This window comes from Topomyia yanbarensis, chromosome 3 (genome assembly GCF_030247195.1).
Source record: "Topomyia yanbarensis strain Yona2022 chromosome 3, ASM3024719v1, whole genome shotgun sequence".
NCBI classification, from domain to species: Eukaryota; Metazoa; Arthropoda; class Insecta; order Diptera; family Culicidae; genus Topomyia; species Topomyia yanbarensis.
In genome coordinates this window covers 426489903-426509168 of record NC_080672.1, presented here as the reverse complement: position 1 = coordinate 426509168, position 19266 = coordinate 426489903, and the positions used below count along the sequence as shown (strand labels likewise).

The 19266-nt window shown below is 38.3% G+C and overlaps 1 protein-coding gene across 1 annotated transcript in view; it reads right to left on the bottom strand.

The window, feature by feature from the left end:
* The window catches only part of LOC131693571 (division abnormally delayed protein), a 290533-nt gene that overhangs the window by 25420 nt on the left and 245847 nt on the right, over positions 1-19266 (bottom strand). Inside the window, exons 3-4 of the mRNA XM_058981494.1 lie at positions 17243-17780; positions 16992-17178 (exon numbers count right to left, since the gene is read on the bottom strand). Of these exons, the coding sequence (XP_058837477.1) occupies positions 16992-17178; positions 17243-17780 (725 nt within the window). The remainder of the gene's footprint in view (positions 1-16991; positions 17179-17242; positions 17781-19266) is intronic.

Genomic DNA, 19266 nt, shown 5'->3' with positions numbered 1-19266 from the left:
AGTTTGGTTCCATAAATTATAACTGCAAATTAAATAACAAATGTACATGAAGAAAACTGATCAGAACACTAAAACAGGCAACTCTGGCATATAATTTCTGTGCTTCATCACTTACATTGAATCCAGAAAATATTTCGATTAGGTTTTAACATTAGGGTCATTTGCCTCTTTTTTCGTGGTAGAAAAATCTCTTTTGAAAAAACTGTAACCTTGTGTGCGGGATTGGGAATCGAACCAATCGATTTACCAACTACGCTATGCCAACCCCTAAAATCATTGTTAAAAATTCCATTGCCTGTAGTAAAATCTAGTAAACAAGAGAAACACTAAACAGTATTAGAAATCAAACTCTGAGTTCTAAATTTTGAAATGAAATGTGTACGGATTTTTCTTAGCCCACAGTTGGTCAGCTTAGGTATGCCTATGATATAGTGCTTTTCGTTACCGGAAAGACGACCGGCTACATTAGAATCAAACTGCAGTCGGCCGTTGGGCAGACTCCATCGGATACAGTATCTCCGCTCAGAAGTGCTACATTGCTCATTGCTGTGACAGCCATCATATAGACACTAGTCCACCAGTTAAAGGGTGTCCCACATCGAATTGCATCACGAAAAAAAAACGCTTTAGAAAATAACCCATTGGTTATTTTCTCTTGAAAATTTGAGTAGAAATAGTTTAGAGTGTATTGTTTACACTGTAATTTTATCAGTGTCAGTTTGTCGAAAATTGGAAACAGTGACCCGAAAAGCAACGACGCGAATTGATTTTACGCAAGCACCTGGAAAATCCTCAACTCGCTCATCGGGACATCGGAAAACAACTTCGGAATCGTGCAGTCAATGGTGAGTCGTGTGATTAAACGTTACAAACTCTGAGCATCGAACGGAAGTATAAATGTAGTCAAAATGAATGTTCTATTAGTGATCAGGATCAGAAGCGTGTAGTGGAAGCGTTTAAGTGGAATCCCAGTGCTTCGGTCAGCGATGTAGCCAAAAAGTTGAATCTGTCCAAGTCTTTCGCTCAGAGAGCCAAGCACCGGGAGGGACTGCATACGTACAAAGTGCGGAAGGCTCCAAATTGTTATGCTATATTTCACCCTAAGGAGGAAAATTGGGTAAACACCAAAATTTCTCACTAGAGCGATGCTCACTCCAAATCGTGACGAATGGTAAAATACGGTGGAAAAGTCAAGGGCCCGTAAACTATACACTCAGATGCTGACGAAGCCTCATTGTCTCATCATGGATGATGAGACTTACGTTAAGGTGGACTTTCCGCAGCTTGCGGGGCTACTGTTTTTCATCGTCTGACACAAGTTGGATGTTCCAGAGGAAGTAGGGAAGCAGAAATGCTCAAAACTTGCCAATAAACACATGATTTAGCAAGCGATCCGCTCATGTGGCAAACGGAGTGTGCCGTTCGTGACCACCGGGACTGCAAATGGGGAGATCTACATCAAGGAGTATCTACAGAAGCGTCTGCTTCCTCTATTGAAGCAATACAAGGATCCTACGATCTTCTGGCCGGATTTAGCTTCGTACCACTGTTTAAATGTTGTCCTGGAGTGCTACGAAGCCAACGGGGTCATTTTCGTACCCAATGGCATGAACCTCCCTCCAACGCACCAGAATTAAGGCTCATCGAAAAATACTGGACAATTATGAAGTAGGTACTACGGAAGCATCCCAAGAAGGTCAAACCTGAGGAAGACACGAAGAAAAAGTGGGTTTCCGTACAGAAGAAGCTGCAGCCAGGTGTAGTTCAGAACCTGTGGAATTAAGCTTAAGGTGCGAGGATACAATTATGGTATTGAAGTTGAATGAAATAAATATGCCAAAAGTTTACTAATGGATTATATTTTATTTAGGTAATTTTCTACAGCGTGTTTTCTGTGACGCAATTTGACACCGTTTAGCCTCGCCGAAGTAATTATTACATACAAAAAGAAATCTCGGCATAACACTAGATCGGAAGCTGACTCTCCTCCCGCATTTCAGACGAATAAAAAAGGACTGCGAGAATCGAAAATGATTAATCCGAATAATAAGCTTCCGTCATCCTAAAAGTAACAGACAAACTGTACTAAACATTAGCCAGCCACTCATCCACAGTCGATTCTTCTAGGGTATCGAAATGACCAGTCAAAACCTAGCAGGAATAATTGACACTCCATCACCAGTATACCATGGCGCAGTACGATCGGCATCAAACCTGTTACCCTGCACCCTTGCCGAAGTCGCCTGCGTACTACCCCATAGGTTAGTAGCGTCTGGCTCAAATGGCACGTTCCCCATGTTGATCGGAGATTTGTGCCCATAGGTGGGCGGTTATCTTAACGCTTTTCGACGGGCTTTAACTTTCCTCGAGAGACCATTGGGCGGGGACGGTGTAATCCAACAAATGGCCGAGGAACTCTATTATAGTTTCACCGAGGTCTCAGCTACCACAACTGGCTCGTATTCACAGAACTAGGCCCCGGGCATGGACATATCGAGGCCCGAATTTGGATAATAATCTGTCCATATATGAATAATAAGTAAATAAGAGTAGGCCCTGCCCGAGCAAACTACCAAAAGCTTGTTGAAGATATGCGAACCATCAACACGTTTACACGAACGGGCAAAAATTAGACGAAAAGGGAGTTCGGGTCAGTGTAATAGGAGAAGGCCTCGCAATTCGACTCCCATCAATCTGCTCCATTTTTTCCGCCATCCACAATAAAACGGCGGAGATACCGGTCGTGATATTCGCTGACTCGCTGTCGACAATCTCCGCCTCCAAAACGGTGAATCGCGATATCCCTTCATAGATGCCATCGAGGAAAACTGTGACCTACTCATCACGATATGCTGGGATCCCGGTCACTGCGGGATCAAAGGGAACAAGAAAGCCTGCCAACTTGCTACGCTCGGTTTCGACCGCGACTCCCGATATAACAAAGGCATCTGTGAAGAAGACCACCGATCATTCTGGCAATCAGTGGAGGAGTCAGTCGGGCCACACTCAAAAAATTAAAGGTTCGATCGTAAAATGGACAGATTGCGCTAATAGGATCGAGTAGAAAGTACTTTCGGGTGGTTCATACACCAGTAAACACGCTCACACCGTCTTCCGTATTGACCTATCAGTCTGCACGACGTGCGACACTATAGAGCCACGGTAGAACATATTTTGCCTAACTGCCGAGAGCTTCGTCGAAAGCATGCTCTACCCAATTCTATCCGGGACAGCTCAGATAACACATCGTATCTATCAAATTTAGATTTTCAAGTGATTTTTTTCACTCAGCTCATTTTAGAGAATCCTTCACTGTAATCGTTACACGGATGCACAGTGGTTTTTTTCGTCAAAAATATGCGAAAAATTTTCAACGCGAAAACGGTAAAGCGTACAGCAATGATATCTTATAGGAGGTTATATGACGATCCAAGACCTTCCTTTTGATGATATTGTTATAATGATTAATTCCCCTTGGAGTGAGATATTTGTCACAATTCTTACAAAGTATGAAAAATAGGATGAAGTCTTCAGAAATAGTGAAGAACTTGTTTTTGTAAACATCTTTACTGAAGACTAAAAATCTCTAATTATAATAAACTCGAAGTTATTGATCGCTGTTTACTAATGGCCCCTAAAAACCTTTTTTCAACATAACTTCCTAAATATCATAGATAAAGCTTCAGCATGTTCCAGAAAGTTGTTCGTCCTGTCAAGATACACATCTTTCTAGAAATGATCATCGTTAAGTTATTGGGAACTTTTTGGCAAAATTTACAAAATTAAAAAAAAACTTTTAAACGACCAAAAACGGGCAGCCAACTCTAGTTGCAATTAGAAATGCTACATCAACACTATAAAACTCAATAGAGTTCACTTGCCTATCGTTGTCTACAGTAGAGTTACAGATGACTTGAAAAAACTATTGTTTTTTTTAAATGTCGAATCTTCGAAAATACTCGATATGAAAAATTATGCGTAAATAAAAATTGTTTATTTTGACGATTATAACTTCGTAGAATATATGAAACCCGTAGGAATAATAATTGAAAAGATATTTGTAAAAAATATTTTTGGTGTCATCCAAATATAACGAGCTATAACTTCTTAACCACAACAAGAAGAGACATCATGTATTCAGTAGGGCATTGCAAAAAAAATTTTTTTTTGAATTCTCGAAGGCCCCCCTCTCATATTGTGACAAATGTCAAAGTAAGCTCAGATGCCAAATTTCACATCATTTGGTCAATTTTAGACCCCCGCCCACTTCGCTTGAAATTTTTTAAAATTGGTATTATGGGAAAATATGGAGGAAAAATACATTAAATGCAATAACTTTTGAAGTAGCAATCAGAAAATTACAATTTATACCTCTTTTGGAAGGAAATAATCTTAATATTTGAATGGAGGTACATTTGTTTCTAGAAAAATACGGGAAAGTGGGGTACTAGGTCATTTTGGCCCCAAAATCCCTTATTTTTAATGATTTTTCTGCTCCGTGATGCAAATTATACATATTTTGTAGTTTTTCTAATGTGAAAAAATCTCAGAAATCAAACGGAACCTATTTAACCTTAGTCCGAATACGAGAAGTCGGGGTTAAATGGCCTTTTGTCATTCATATTAAACTTCATCATTTTCTCGTGAATATATCTCTATTATTCTTCACTCAATTTTCATAAACTATACCTTGTTGAACGTAGAAAATCCTTAGGATTATAACAAAAATAGATTCGTTACCGGTAAAATTCAGGAACATCAAATTATCTGACATATAGTGTCGATTTCACATTTTTATCATAAAATCGCACATATTATCTCCATTTAACAACAAAATTCTTATTTAATTTACTACTTTTAGTGTAAAATATACTTAGGGATCACATGAGAAAAGTTTCATTCCTGGAAAAATAGGAGAAGTTGAGGTATTAGGACAAATAATGAAAAAAAATGAGATTTGTAGAGTAAATATCAAAAAGTTTGATGTTTCTGAATTTTACCTTCAACGTTTTTATTTTTGTTTTATTCCTCAGAATTTTACACGTTCAATAAAATACATTTTATGAAAATTGATTGAAGAATAATAGAGATATATGCATGAGAAAATGATAAAATTTAATATGACTGACAAAAAGCCCTATAACCCCAACTTCTCGTATTCGGACAAAAGTCAAAAGGGTTCCGTTCGATTTCTGAGATTTTTTCTCATTAGAAAAACTACAAAATATGGATGATTTGCATCACGGAGCAGAAAAATCATTAAAAATAGGAGATTTTGGGGCCAAAATGACCCAGTGCCCCACTTTCCCGTATTTTCCTAGAAACAAATATATCTTCATTCAAATACTAAGATTATTTCCTTTCAAAAGAGGTATAAATTGTAATTATCTGATTGCTACTTCAAAAGTTATAGCATTTAATGTATTTTTCCTCCATATTTTCCCATAGTACCAATATCAAAAAAAATTTCAAGTGAAGTGGGCGGGGGTCTAAAATTGTCCAAATGATGTGAAATTTGGCATCTGAGCTTACTTTGACATTTGTCACAATATGAGAGGGGGGGCCTTTGAGAATTCAAAAAAAAAATTTTTTTGCAATGCCCTAATTCAGAAATAATATTCATGAAAGCGATCTCCACAACTCTTCCAAAGACGTCAGCTCATTGTTTTACCAAGAAAAATTGTGTTGAAAAATCTCATTTATAGTTAACACACAAAATTAATCACAAAAACTGTCATTTGCTGCTATGTTTTTTGTGATTAATCCTCCTATAAGTGAGATTTTTCACTTAGCATTTTCTGTCCAGTAGTTCGAAAACACTATTGACATAAGCTCAGCCGTTTCCACGCTAACAATCAAAGACCATATGAAACCCTTTATATTTCAAAAAGTACAATATAATTTAGAATATACACGTAATATAGAAAGTTGTACATTTCGATAATTCAAACCTTTCTATAGAACATACCGAACTTGTCAGAATGATATTTAAAAGTTATAGTAATGAATTTGCTTTAATGGGTTCATCCATAAACAACCAGCAATAATGTTGAATATATTAAAGATGAAGACTTTGTGTCTTCAGCTAAGTTTTTGGTAAAAGCTTGCTCTACAACTTTTCCAAAGACATAATTTTAATATATGCATTCGCAAGAAAGTTTGTATATATCTCTCACTTTTAGGGAGATTAATCATCAAAATAATAACACAATATGAAAGGGCTTGTAATGGTCACAAAATCCTCCGAAGACATCATTGACCCAAATCAAACGATTTAGGCGTAATTAATAGATCGCACGATTTTGGCGAAAAAACAACAAACAGATTTTCGTATATTATATCCATGAACTGATCTAGTGTGATGCGTTGGAAGTGTGCTCAAATAATTCGCTTAGCCGCTTTAGCAAGAGTACATTTTTTTTTTATTTTTTTTTTTGTGACAAATTGTGGTACCATATTATATTGAGAAACCGCACAAAAATCAGTAAACGAAAACTATACCTGCAGCACCACGGCCCTTCAAGGGTTGACTGTGATCCACCATGGGATCGATTTAGGTGGAGGCAGTAGTGCAGCAGGCTGCTGAAGCTCGTCGAGTTCTTGCGCGCGCATATGCGAAAGATCGAGACAATCAGACGCGCTTCGGCCAGCTTGGAGGGGGAACCACACGAGGGAGCAGAAGGTGCCCGGTTTGCCCGGTGAGTCTGTGGTAGATCTTCTTCCGTCGATCGTGCCATAAGGTGTGAGGAGCACCGGCCGAGAACGTTAGCAGAGTTCGAAGAGGAAGAAGTTCGCGGAAGAAGAACGTTGCATGCTCACTCTGGAATGTTATTCTATGTAAATTCCAGTTCGCTCTGCTCCTATGCCGGGATGAACTGCGAAGCAGCTTTCATTTTCGTGAAGTTTCTAATACAAATAGAATGTGTTACCGAAGAATGTTCGGCGCATGGAGCGACGAATCTCTCAATAAAACAATTTAGATAATTTTCCTCTATTAGGCAAGCATTAGGAGAAACAAAATGATTGACCTTTAAGCATTTAACTTTTTCTTTCAAGGCGCTCTTCTGGTACAAGAGACGGCTACTGATAACGATCGTGGGTGTGTGTGAACAAGGGCCTCACAACAAGAGGAGCTGATGACTAAACAACATATGCGTGCCTGACGCAATTGTGGGAGGGCATCGGTGTTGGCGGTGGAGCCAAAAAAATTCTTCTCGCTGTTCATAATTTGTTAACAAGTCACAGTAAGGAGGTAGAGTGGGGCGAATGGAATATCTCAACAGCAAGATGCGATCGTATCGATCGTACCTTACTCGGCCGACTCGGTTTGGGTAATGGCACATGCCCTAGTTTACCCTCAAAAAGATGCATGTAATTGACCGTTGGCTTTCGAGTGCTAAGTGATTCTAAATTGCTATTGGAATGATGTGTTTTTTATGTGATCTTAGGGCAACGAAAATCTTGTGTTGTGTTGCGCACTAACCATTGTTGATTGCTAGAGGTCATTAGAGACAAAGTAAGAGCAGATTTAGCACCAATGAAGTAATTTGGTAATGTGCTAGATTTGAAAGAAATAAAATTGTTTGTATTTCTGAACGGCATTGAAACTGGTTTAAATGAAATCGTTCGATCTATTCAATTTTAAAACGTTCAGCTGAGTCATAGGCGAAGAAAATCATTCAGAGTCACGTTGTTTCCGGTTAATTAATCTTGATCGAAGATTTGACTTGTAAAGCACCCTCGTTCATAGCTGCGCCATGCGAGATAGAGACAGGTCCAATTTTTGATTTTGGGTGCACAAAAGAATCGAATCTGGCGACGAGGTCTTCGACGGTGAGGTGTGGAATCCTCTCGGATAATCACGACCGTTGGGTTGTGATTCATTCAAACGAATTTAATTTTCATAAAGCCGTAAACCTACTAACACATCCCTCTCGTACCTTCAAGGCCTAAAACTTGTTCTAATTCCCGTGAGAACTGGGTACCGATTACCGATTCCATTCTAGTTCACTACTAAAACCACACATATTTTGCGTTCTACTTCCCTTTCGCTTTTAATCGACTACCCACTTCAAGTTATTCCTACACTTACTTTTTACACAAATTAATACAACCCTATTTCCCACACACATTTCACAAAAAAGTTACGGTAACTTACCGGTGTTGGAGAAATAGTTTTGGTTCAATTATTTTGTTTCACCCATTCTACTCATGATATCCTAAACGCCTGACGGCTAAACAACCAGACGAAGGGAAAAAGATAGAGCCCGGTAATGTTCCCCAGAAAACTTTCTTCATTCGAAAGTGCACCGTTATCAGGAGGCGCCAATCTGCAGAGTAGAATTTAAACATTTATCCTCTAATTTTTGGCACAGAGAAAATCTCTATGCCGCCAGCTATGTATACCTTTGGCTGGAGAAGAGCAGGGCATCACCGTTCGGTCATGTTGATTCCTCTGGGAAAAGTGTAGATGGAAGTTTAAAAATAATGATAGAGCAGATTTATGTTTTACTGCTTGATGAAATCATAGCAGGATTTGGAAGCATTGAGATGTATATTCGTATACACCAGAGTTTTGTGAGAGGCAATATCTTACTTCAAACAACAGAAAAGATAATCGGAAAGCACGTACCGGAATAGCAAAACTGCATTGTCATTTTGGTTGTGGCTGTTGAGCTGGGAACTCATAGTTTCGAACCGATAGTAATTAAGAACCAGTTTTTAGCAAATTACTTAGAAGTCGAAGAAATTATTTATAAGTTTGAAGAATTGTTTAGATAAATTTTCTTCATTAGTTAGAACCAAATATTACAAATTGTTTTGATGATTAGTTTTGTTGACACTGATTGCACCAACTTCAACAACAAAACTGAGAACAAAATAAAAATCAAAACAAATACTAAAATTAAAACGACGCGCCGGTCACGATGCCTTAGATCTTCGGCCGCGGGCAGGTGCCTAGAACAGGCACCACAACGTTGTTTTTATTTTACATTCATTTCTGAAGACATAATTGATGTTGATGTTCTTTTTGCTGTGCTATTCAACGGACCGAATGATCCCCTAATTTTCCAGCACAGTTTGAGTCTATACCTGTTGCTCCAAAATTCGGTTAGCCATGAAGCAAAAATCGTTAGTAATACACAAGGCTTCTGCTCAGTAGGTATCTAACCATCAGCCCACTTGTGTCGGCTTTTTTAATTAATTGACGATAATCGGCGTATTTTCACTCCTAAAGCGTGTCAGATTTTTGCGGTCATGCCTCGTTGACCATTGTTTCAACAGGCGGACGTCAAGTCATGACACAGAACGGGGCCTGGTTGAAGCGTGCATTCGTTAATTCGTTTGTTCTAGTGAGAAGGATTGTGGATGATGGTTAGGGTGGCAATAAAACGACTATTTGTGAAAATAACTCATGTACACCCTTCAGCATCATTTCAAATCAAGAAAAAATGACACTGTGCAAATTTGAGAGAAATCGGTTAACCCTGACCCCTCTCCCAAAGAGCTTAAAGCTTGCATGGGATTTTTAGCCAAAATGTATGGGGAAACACTCGCAGCTCACAAAATCGCCACTAGGGGTCGCTTTGGACATCTGAACACGGATCTAGGAAGGACCTCCGAACGTAACCGATTTATGATCGCGCGACCACGGCCGTTTGTAGATTCACTCTTGAAATCGCGTTTGTAAATTTATAAGTGCTAAAACGGTCACTTAGTCACCAGGGTGTTATCCTGTTCGCGAGTGTAAGTATGCGTGGATAATCGCAAAGGGCTCGAGCGTTTGTATGTCGACGTGTCTGTCGCGTGTGCACGTGAAGTAATACATCGTGTGCATAAATTCGATTTTATGACCGTGTGGCCATACGCACATTCGTGTGTATCCTTGATTGATCACGCGCGGGCAGTGAATCTGATACTTAGCTTTTAGTTTTGGTTGGGATGCTAAAAGAGAGTAAGTTTCATTATATCACTAGAGAACCCGGTCATGTCGCCATAGAACGTATATGGATATGAAGGATATATTTTTGGATTGGTCCAACTGAAGGCATGAGTCTAGGTTGCTAGGCCTGAGAGTAGGAACTTCCGGACGTGGACGATTCATGATTGCGCGAACGATAAATTATTGTTTGAGACCGCGTTTGTAAGTGCACTTACTTACCGGGGTTTTTAATGGTGGCGATATCGAGAGAGGGCGTAAGTTTGCGTGGATGATTACATGTTCGTGTTTGTGTTATTGCGAGGGATATGAGCGTTTGTATGTTTGGAGTGAGAGAGATTGTGAGTGTATATGAGAGAATATGCAATTAATTGTGTTAGTGAGTGTTAGTATGAATCAAATTCAAGATATAGTAATTAAAGGACAAATAACATGACGATTTGAAAAAAAGATGCAAAGAGATTATGTAGAAGCGTATAAATTGACCGATATTTTTTGGTATACATGAGTAGTGATGAAGTAATCTATTAGAAGTACAGCAAAAACAGACTAATGTAGAGGAAAAAAAGCTCAATTCATAAATTACGTAACCCTGAAATTGCCCAAAATTGACTCCTCCTCTCCCCATATAACAAGTTGTCACAAATTTTTCTATCCCCCCTATTACGTAACAAATTCCTCGAAAACAAATTGTTCTTTGGTAAAATATGATACGTAACGTTCTAGCATACTCCCCCTCCCCCATATGACACATTTTGTCGTACCCCCTAATAAATCGAATGCTCGAATTTAACTCCGGAAAAAAGTGACCAGCGAATCCTAGGAAGGATTACTTACTATTCTATCCTATACGTCAGTTCTGCATCCATTTCCTGACCCAGCTGTCACAAAAACTCAGCCGAACACAAACAGAGATGTACGACTAGCCCATAACAGTTGTATACTAGTACAAAAAAACTACTATTATTACTACACTAACACTAATAGGTTTCTTCTTTTACCTGTTTAATTAGCCTGCGCACGATGACGAAGTTAATCGATAAATGGACACACATTGACCTCCACTATGAGCAGTGTGCACCAGCGCAGTAGTAAAGCTGTGGAACAATGTTCGCAAACACCGGCACATAGCAAAACTCAAACGATTGCGTGGATTGGATTATGATCTACCTAGGTATTTTTCCTGGGCTGACAATATTCTAGCGGAATTTGGTTTTTGAGCTCCGTAACGTGACAGAACAATTTTTGATTGGTACATCCCGAGGTTATATGCGATATCACTTATGACGAAAAAGTCATTTGGATGACCATTATAGCCCTCGCCTATCATCCAATGTCAGTATAGTTGGGTTCACAGCGTATTGGGTGGGCTTCTACAGCGAGAGGTAACCAACGAGCACCGGCATACGACACGATACACCATGTCTCTGCGGTGAAAGCGCTGGAAGAAACGCATAAACCAAAAGGCCAACACTCAGTAAGGAACAGCGGTCTCGTAGGAGATGATCCATCCTTGCGGAAAAAACGGTGTTGTATTCTGGCCTACGTAGATATTTTTTCTAGTTAGCAATGCTCAGACGGAATGTAGTACTTTGAATTGCTAGTCCATGTGAATTGACAGAAACAATTTTGATTTGCCAATCCCAAAGTTACAGTTCGTTAAGAAAATTCGATGGTAACAGAAATATTTATATTCACCTTGAAGATTTTTCTTTAAATTTCATACAAACTTTGGCTTTAATTTTCTCAAAAATTTCTTCGCAGCGATTTAGTAGGAACTATAAATCCCGGATTATGTTTGGATTTGCTCTGCTCCACTTCATTAGAGAAATTCAATGCACTGATAATATAAATTCGTAAATATTATGAAATTGAACCTGAAATACACGAATTCATTCGTCGTTTTCTGCAACGAAGTATTTTCGTGCATTGTAAATAGTAGGTTTCGTTCATTTCATGAACAAGAATGGCCGCTTGGTGAACGAAAGCTTTCGTAAATTTTACATATTTGGTATAAACTGCACGAATGTTATGGTTGATATCGACATTATTTTTCGTGAATGAAACGAAATGTTTTGTTTATTTTAATATACGTTTGTGTATATTACGAACGATTTCGTTGGTTTCACGAATTCATTTCGTTCATCATAGAAAAGTTTTCGTATTTATTAGCATATTTTTTTCATTCGATCTTTTGGGATCGATGTTTGACAACACCGATTTTTTTTAATTTAAAAAAAATCGATCTGGCCAAATCGATTTTATTGTGGCATGAAGAAATGGTCGTTTGATGAACGAAAGTTTTCGTAAATGCTACTTATTAAGTGTACATTGAACGAAAGTTATCGTTGATAGCGACATTATATTTCGTGAATGAAGCGAATAGTTTCGTTTATGTATATTACGAACGATTTCGTTGGTCACACGAATTCATTTCGTTCATCTTAGAAAAGTTTTCGTATTCATTGGAATATTATTTTGACATTAAAAATGTCTTACTCCACTATCTGGGGCTAGGTGTCATTCTAAAATCTAAACTATCTCCCATGTAACGAAACTATGTAAGGTTTGCACGCTTATAACTCCGATATTACTAGATGGATTTTAATCATTCATACACCAACCGATTCAGAAACACCTAACTTAAATATTGGTAATAATTTAATATCTCCCCAATAAAAGTAGACTTTTGGAAATTGGTAAAATTAAAAAGTTCACGAAAAACGGGAAAATTACCATTCGTGAGGCAGATTTCTCAGACACAGCCGTCAAAAGAGGGCAGCTTAGTGACTCAATGAAAGACGAAAAGTCATAAATAGAAGCGACGCATGTCCGTTTAAATCAGTTGTTGCTCTTGTCTCATACGAACAACATCGTCTCCGGGCGATGCAATAAGCGCTATCGATTTTCGGCAACGTTGGCATTTGCACACACTCGCACCTATGTGACTAAACCATATACGGTTAGTTGATAAATAGAGGTGACGCGTACCCGTTTGAATCAGTTTTTGTTCTTATGTCGAACGGGTAAGATAATGGCTGCAGCGTGTGGGCACTACAATAAGCGGTAGACGTTATGCATTTTCGACAGCGGTGGCCGTGTGCGGATTTTTCAGGTACCAGCACTGTGTCACAGAATGATTTGCAAAGTGGGTGGGTGGGGTGGTTTGGATTTAATTCAATACGGTGTGTGCTGCTTAAGAGTGTTGCGTTTGAATAAAATATATTTATTTTTATGCATGCGTGTGCGTTGTAACTTGTTAATCCATGTTTACGGCGCATTGTAGCTGCCTAGGGTAAAGAGCCTATTGGTTTTCATATGTTTCATATTTTGGTTATATGTTTTTTATCAGTAAGGCATCTGACAACGTGCTTCTGTAGTTATTGCACTGTTCAGCAGCGTAGTATTTTATATAGGGGAGTACACTCAGGTTTTATTACGCGGTATTTTTTACGCGAATTTTGAAATTTCCGCGGTTTTCATTTACGCGTTTTTTTGAAATTTAGGCGGTTTTCATTTGCACGGCCTGTACCCCCTGCGTAAAAAAACCTGAGTGTAATTGCATCGGAAACAATCACATTCCCAGCAGAACTTTTTGTTTTCTAATTTCAAACACTTTTGTTTCGTACTGTACACAACGGAAAATTTTAAAACAGAACTTACCGTCCCAGCAGCAGTTTAGGCGGGTGTTCTTTTTCGATTCAAATTCAAGCCATGTCTTAATCGTTACTGGACTTAAAATTGTTTTCCCAGTTTATCCAGTCAGAGTATCTGTCCTGCCCTATGTAGTTAAAACACAGTTCTAATTGCGTTTTAAAGTATACAACAAATAGAACGGTTAGGTATACTAATTTAAATTTTAAAATATATCTGTTTGAAATTATGCAACAAACCGCTGTACTGAAGATATAATTATGTCAGTCCTATTACCACATAAAACACCTATATAACATAAAACGCTGCAGAATTGGTTTAATAATACAATGTTTACACTACAGAGTTATAACACGTTTTAATAATTAGCAACAAGAGAAAATGTCACCAAGATAGCATAAAACCCGTTTTAACTGGTAGTGCGAACGTTGCATAACAATATAATTTATCAAATAATTTCAATTTTTTCACCACTAATCGATCAAGAAATACTTAACCTTAAGATTGTTTACTTAAGTTCATTAATACATTATTGAAAATTTAAATGGAAAATGAAATTTCATATTTCATGAAGAATCTGTATATTTCCGTTGCTGGGCGTGGGCTTCCTCGTCACGGTTCTAAATATGGAACTTTTCTTTTAAATATATTTTCTGGACAGACCAGCCTATTTTTACTAGATGGATTAGCCAAATAATGCCAATCACCTAGTGAGATACTTGATTAATTAATAGATTACCGTTAAAAGACCTTCAATAAATTATGTTTTAATGGGGAGGGTATATAGCAAATTGTAACATAAAAAACAGGCGAGTGAGCAAGAAAATGAGTCGATATGTATGATAGATAAAATACATTTGCACACTCTTGAAAAAAGCTACATTTTTAATGTCACCGTGGTCGTGTCCTGTACACAACCCTTTAATTTTTTTTTCAATCGATCTTTTAGGCTCGATTAATGACAATAACGATTTTTTAAACTAATAGGATCGAACTGGCAAAATCGATTTAATTTCAACCTGCTCGCATCTATAGAGGACTAGAAAGTTTGTGGTGTGAAGTAATGGCCGCTTGATGAACGAAAGTTTTCGTAAATTTTACTTATTTAGTGTACACTGCACGAATATTATCGTTGATAACGACATTATTTTTCGTGAATGAAGCGAAATGTTTTGTTTATTTTAATATACGTTTGTGTATATTACGAACGATTTCGTTTGTCTCACGAATTAATTTCGTTCGTCTTAGAAAAGTTTTCGTATTTATTAGCATATTTTTTTTCATTCGATCTTTTGGGATCGATATTTGACAACACCGATTTTTTTATTTAAAAAACCGATCTGGCAAAATCGATTTGGTATGAAGAAATGGCCGCATGATGAACGAAAGTTTTCGTAATATTTACTTCTTTAGTGTACATTGCACGATTGTTGTCGTTGATAAGGACATCATTTTGGTAAATGAAACGAAATGATTCGTTTATTTTAATAAATGTTTGCGTATAATACGGACGATTTTGTTGGTTGCACGAATTCATTTCGTTTATCTTAGAAAAGTTTTCGCATTTATTACCATATTTTTTCAATCGTTCTTTTAGGATTACAACAATGATCCATGACAACAACGATTTTTTTAACTGGCGAAATCGATTTTATTTCAACCTGCTCACCTCTATTAAGGACTAGAAAGATTGTGGTGGGAAGTAATGACCACTTGTTGTACGAAAGTTTTCGTGAATTTTACAAATTTAGTGTTATTGTTGAAAACAGCAATATTTTTTCGGAATGAAACGAAATGTTTCGTTTATTTTAATAAACGGTTGTGTATATTACGAACGATTTTGTTGGTCGCACGAATTCATTTCGTGTTTAATAGCATATTTTTACATGGCTCCAGTAGAGAAAAACTCAAACTTCTTCATACAAAACCAACGAGCAGTTCGCGATGGCTCAACTGGATCCATTCTGCTCCTGATTATGGATCAACTGGAAGCGAAAGAGGTTCAGGAAATTTTCCTGAAACCGGAGGACACGGATACGATTACTAAATACATAGTCAGACCCAGATCGTCGTGATGATCAACAATTATTGACCCATATTCTACCTCTTTTTTGACGTTGACGGATGATGCTCGTAAATATTAAGAAGACTTTCGTATATAACAGTGAACAATTCGTTTGCCTAATTAAGCCGTTTCGTAATAAGCCAACGAAAGTCGTTTCGTGGTTTTCACGAAAAACTCGTAATAAAAAATAAAAGTGTTTCAATTGAACTACGAATGATTCATCATATGTACGAACAAATTCGTATATTTTATGAAAATTGTCTATACGAATCCAATTCTCAGCGATTTACGAATATATTCTATCAGTGTGATCACCAAAGTGTCCCTAAACAATTTTTTTCCAAAACTTTTATTTATCATTGAAAAGATTTTTTTTTCAAGAATGATTGATCATTTTGAAATAATTTGGCATAGCAATGATTTTTTTTTTAATTTTTACGTTCTTGGGACGAATTTTTTTTATATTTCTTTTACGGCTCTTGTTTGTTTTGTTTCGTATTTTTTTTTCTATTTTCAACCGTTCATGTATTTCAACCCCTTCCTTCTTTAAATTTTCCAAATATTAAAACATGAAATTTTGAACGCAGCACGCTTTCAGTGGGTCTAATTAACCTTATTTAGGTGTTGGGGTAAATATGACCGAAAATGAACTTTCAAAATGCGATAACTTTTTAAGCTTTGCACCTAGGAGTGCATTTTTTTACTTTTACTCTTTCATGGAGAGAAACGATTTGTACAAAAAAAAATTACGAATAAGGTGTTAGCGGGTCATATTGACCCAGATTTTGAGCGCAGTTTTAGGACACATTTTCAGCCAAATCGTTGACCTGGTTGGCCAGCGGAAATCGGTGCCGAAGGGGGTCATGTTTGGCATACATAGTTGTATGCAAAACCGTCATTGTAAATCACAGGATAGGGTTAACCGATACCTCCAAAATCTGAACAGTCATTTTTTTCTTGATTTGAAACGGCGCTGGGGGGTGTGTGTCGTGGGATTTTTTTTCATATAAATATTGTCAAAACATTGTCACCCTAATGATCGCGCATATTTCGAATTTCAAAATCATCAGTTTCACGATGTTATTTCCCGTATATATCGGATGCGGAAACAGCACAACAACGCCAACAATAGAATTGTCCTCGCCTCAGCCTGTACCAACAATGTTCGTATATCCTGCAAAAATGCTTGCTACCGCACCAGTTATGGAAGCTGGGAATTCTATTTAAATTTAGCTAGTGCAATTAATCCAACGTCGCCATCCGCCCCGCGGACGATTTATTGCATGCGTTACTAATTAATTCAGTAGGTATAATTTGAATGACAATAATCACCTTCACTTCAAGCTGCGGTCCATTCTCCATGGCGTGCATTATGGCACTGGATAGTTTTCCATCCATGCCTTTTATTTCTGCTTCGATGCCTTCGTTCGAACGAACGGCATTTATTAGCGGGACGATGGCTTCCGTGAAAGTGTACCAATCCTGGTTTAGAACGCCAACGTACTGCATCAAGCAACCCCTTGAACGAGAAGAATCATCAGTCATAATTAAATATTTCCAGATGTTTTTAATAAAACTAATACCTCATAACATTCTTGCATAATCCAGCGCACGGTTTCGCGTGGTTGTGGTTGTACCTTTTACAGCTCGCACAATAGTTCATCCTCAATAGAGCTATTTTGCAGGTTTCTTGTAGGTTTTCCGTACCCAGCTCGTCAAGTTTGTTGAGCACCTCCGAACCCTCTCGCAGTACTCGAAGTAGAACACTGGCAGCACCTACGCTAGTCACCAGTGAGTTTGCCAGCTGCTGTGGAATATCTCCGAATGGTTTCAGATCATCGTACGTGTGAATAAGACAGTTCTTGTAGTCATTGTGAAAGTCTACATCTTTATCGGCGTGGACCACTGCGTGGTGATACGCCACCGGGAAAAGATTCCGGAAGAATTTGTCTGTGACTAGACCAAGGTCGTCGGTGAACGATGCCGACGTTAGATGATTCCGGATAGTTTCGTACAGCTCCAGAATCGGCTCCCGCGATAGGGGGGACATCTTACGGTATACCGTCGAGAACAGACTCAAAGTTTTGTTCTCGGACTGTCGGGAGAGCTGCAGCAGGTAATCTGTAAATGGAGAAATAATGGAATTAGTCCAAGATTGGCACGGTCAGATAACGTCACATGCATAAATGTATGGGCACACAATTTCGCGCAAGATTCGAATTGCGAGTTCGGAACTCACATTTCAACACATGAAAGGTGAGCTTCTGGGAAACGGGAATGAAGAAATGTACACTTTATGCATGAGGTAGTAAACTGAACAGGTAATCCAATATCTGCAGAAAGATGTGGGAATGTGCACATAAAATCATGAGTTTGTGGGGAAGTTTCCGCTGCGGAAAATGGTAACATAACTCCGGAATCAGCAAACTGCAGGCAGACTCAGAAGAATAAATCTTAAATTCATCTCTTGAAATCGTTTTTAACGAAGCCACAAGAGAGTGCGCCTGGCCACATTTAAATATAACTTGCTTCAGCAGTAAGAAGCCCTGCCCGAGGCCCCGAGGGAAGAAAAGAAAAGCTAGGTGGAGAAAAATTCTTCCTTCACGCTTGAGATCTACCACGGGCTGCGGACGATCCCACAGTCAAGCGTGCAGCACACCACCCCGCCATGTCCGTTGTTGAAGCCTTTCTTTCGATTCTTTTGTTCATAAACGACAAGCCTTTGGCCCTGGCACATTCTTTCGCGGTGACGTCATCCAGACGACCGAAAAGCATCCAAAGAAGATGCGGTGCCGGTTTGATTCATGCAACTTGTATGACCCTGGGATGACTGAGACAAGCGGAGATGCTGGAACGCGAGTCTTTTTTATTTTAATTTTTTTACTGGACAAGTTTAAAGCAATGCAAGTACGAAAGGTACAGGACATTGGATGAGATTAAGCATTTTATAATTGGAGACCAAGTTGCAACCAACTCCCCTTTCTACAGAACAATAATATAATTTTATGCGACAAAACGTGTCGAAAAGTATCTACACAGAATTCACAGAAGTCAAAGCGGACATTAGTAAATCGGCGCATGATCGCAAAAGGAACGTGCTGCTTCCTGTTTCACACTATGTAAAAGAAAACAAAAAGGAAACGGACTCCTTCGCTTTACTTCCGGAGGCTAAAAAAGCTGCTCTTCGTTCAGTTTGTAACTTTTTACTGAAAAAGTTATCACTTATATAATACAAGTGCATATCCCATCCACGTATCACAGACAGTTGAAAAGTTTGGTTCTCTGGGGAAGTTATAGTTGCACCTGCGGGAAACCACGTTTAAGAGCCTGCAATAATATTCGTGTGCCCGATTTAATGTTTCAATCTTTTTACAACTTAGCAGTGGAATTGTAGGTACCGATGCTGTGCACGTGTTATGTAAAATTTCGTATTCGGGACGAGGAATAGTAATTTCTTTTATTTCAACGTAGGAGAGAGAAAAGCGTTTTAAAATTTCAACTTGAATCGACACTATGAGAAAATGATCCAGAAATGGTTTTCCGACTACAACTATTCGCTCTTTAGCTGGACATAATTTAGAAACTTTTTAATTACTTAGACAAGAAG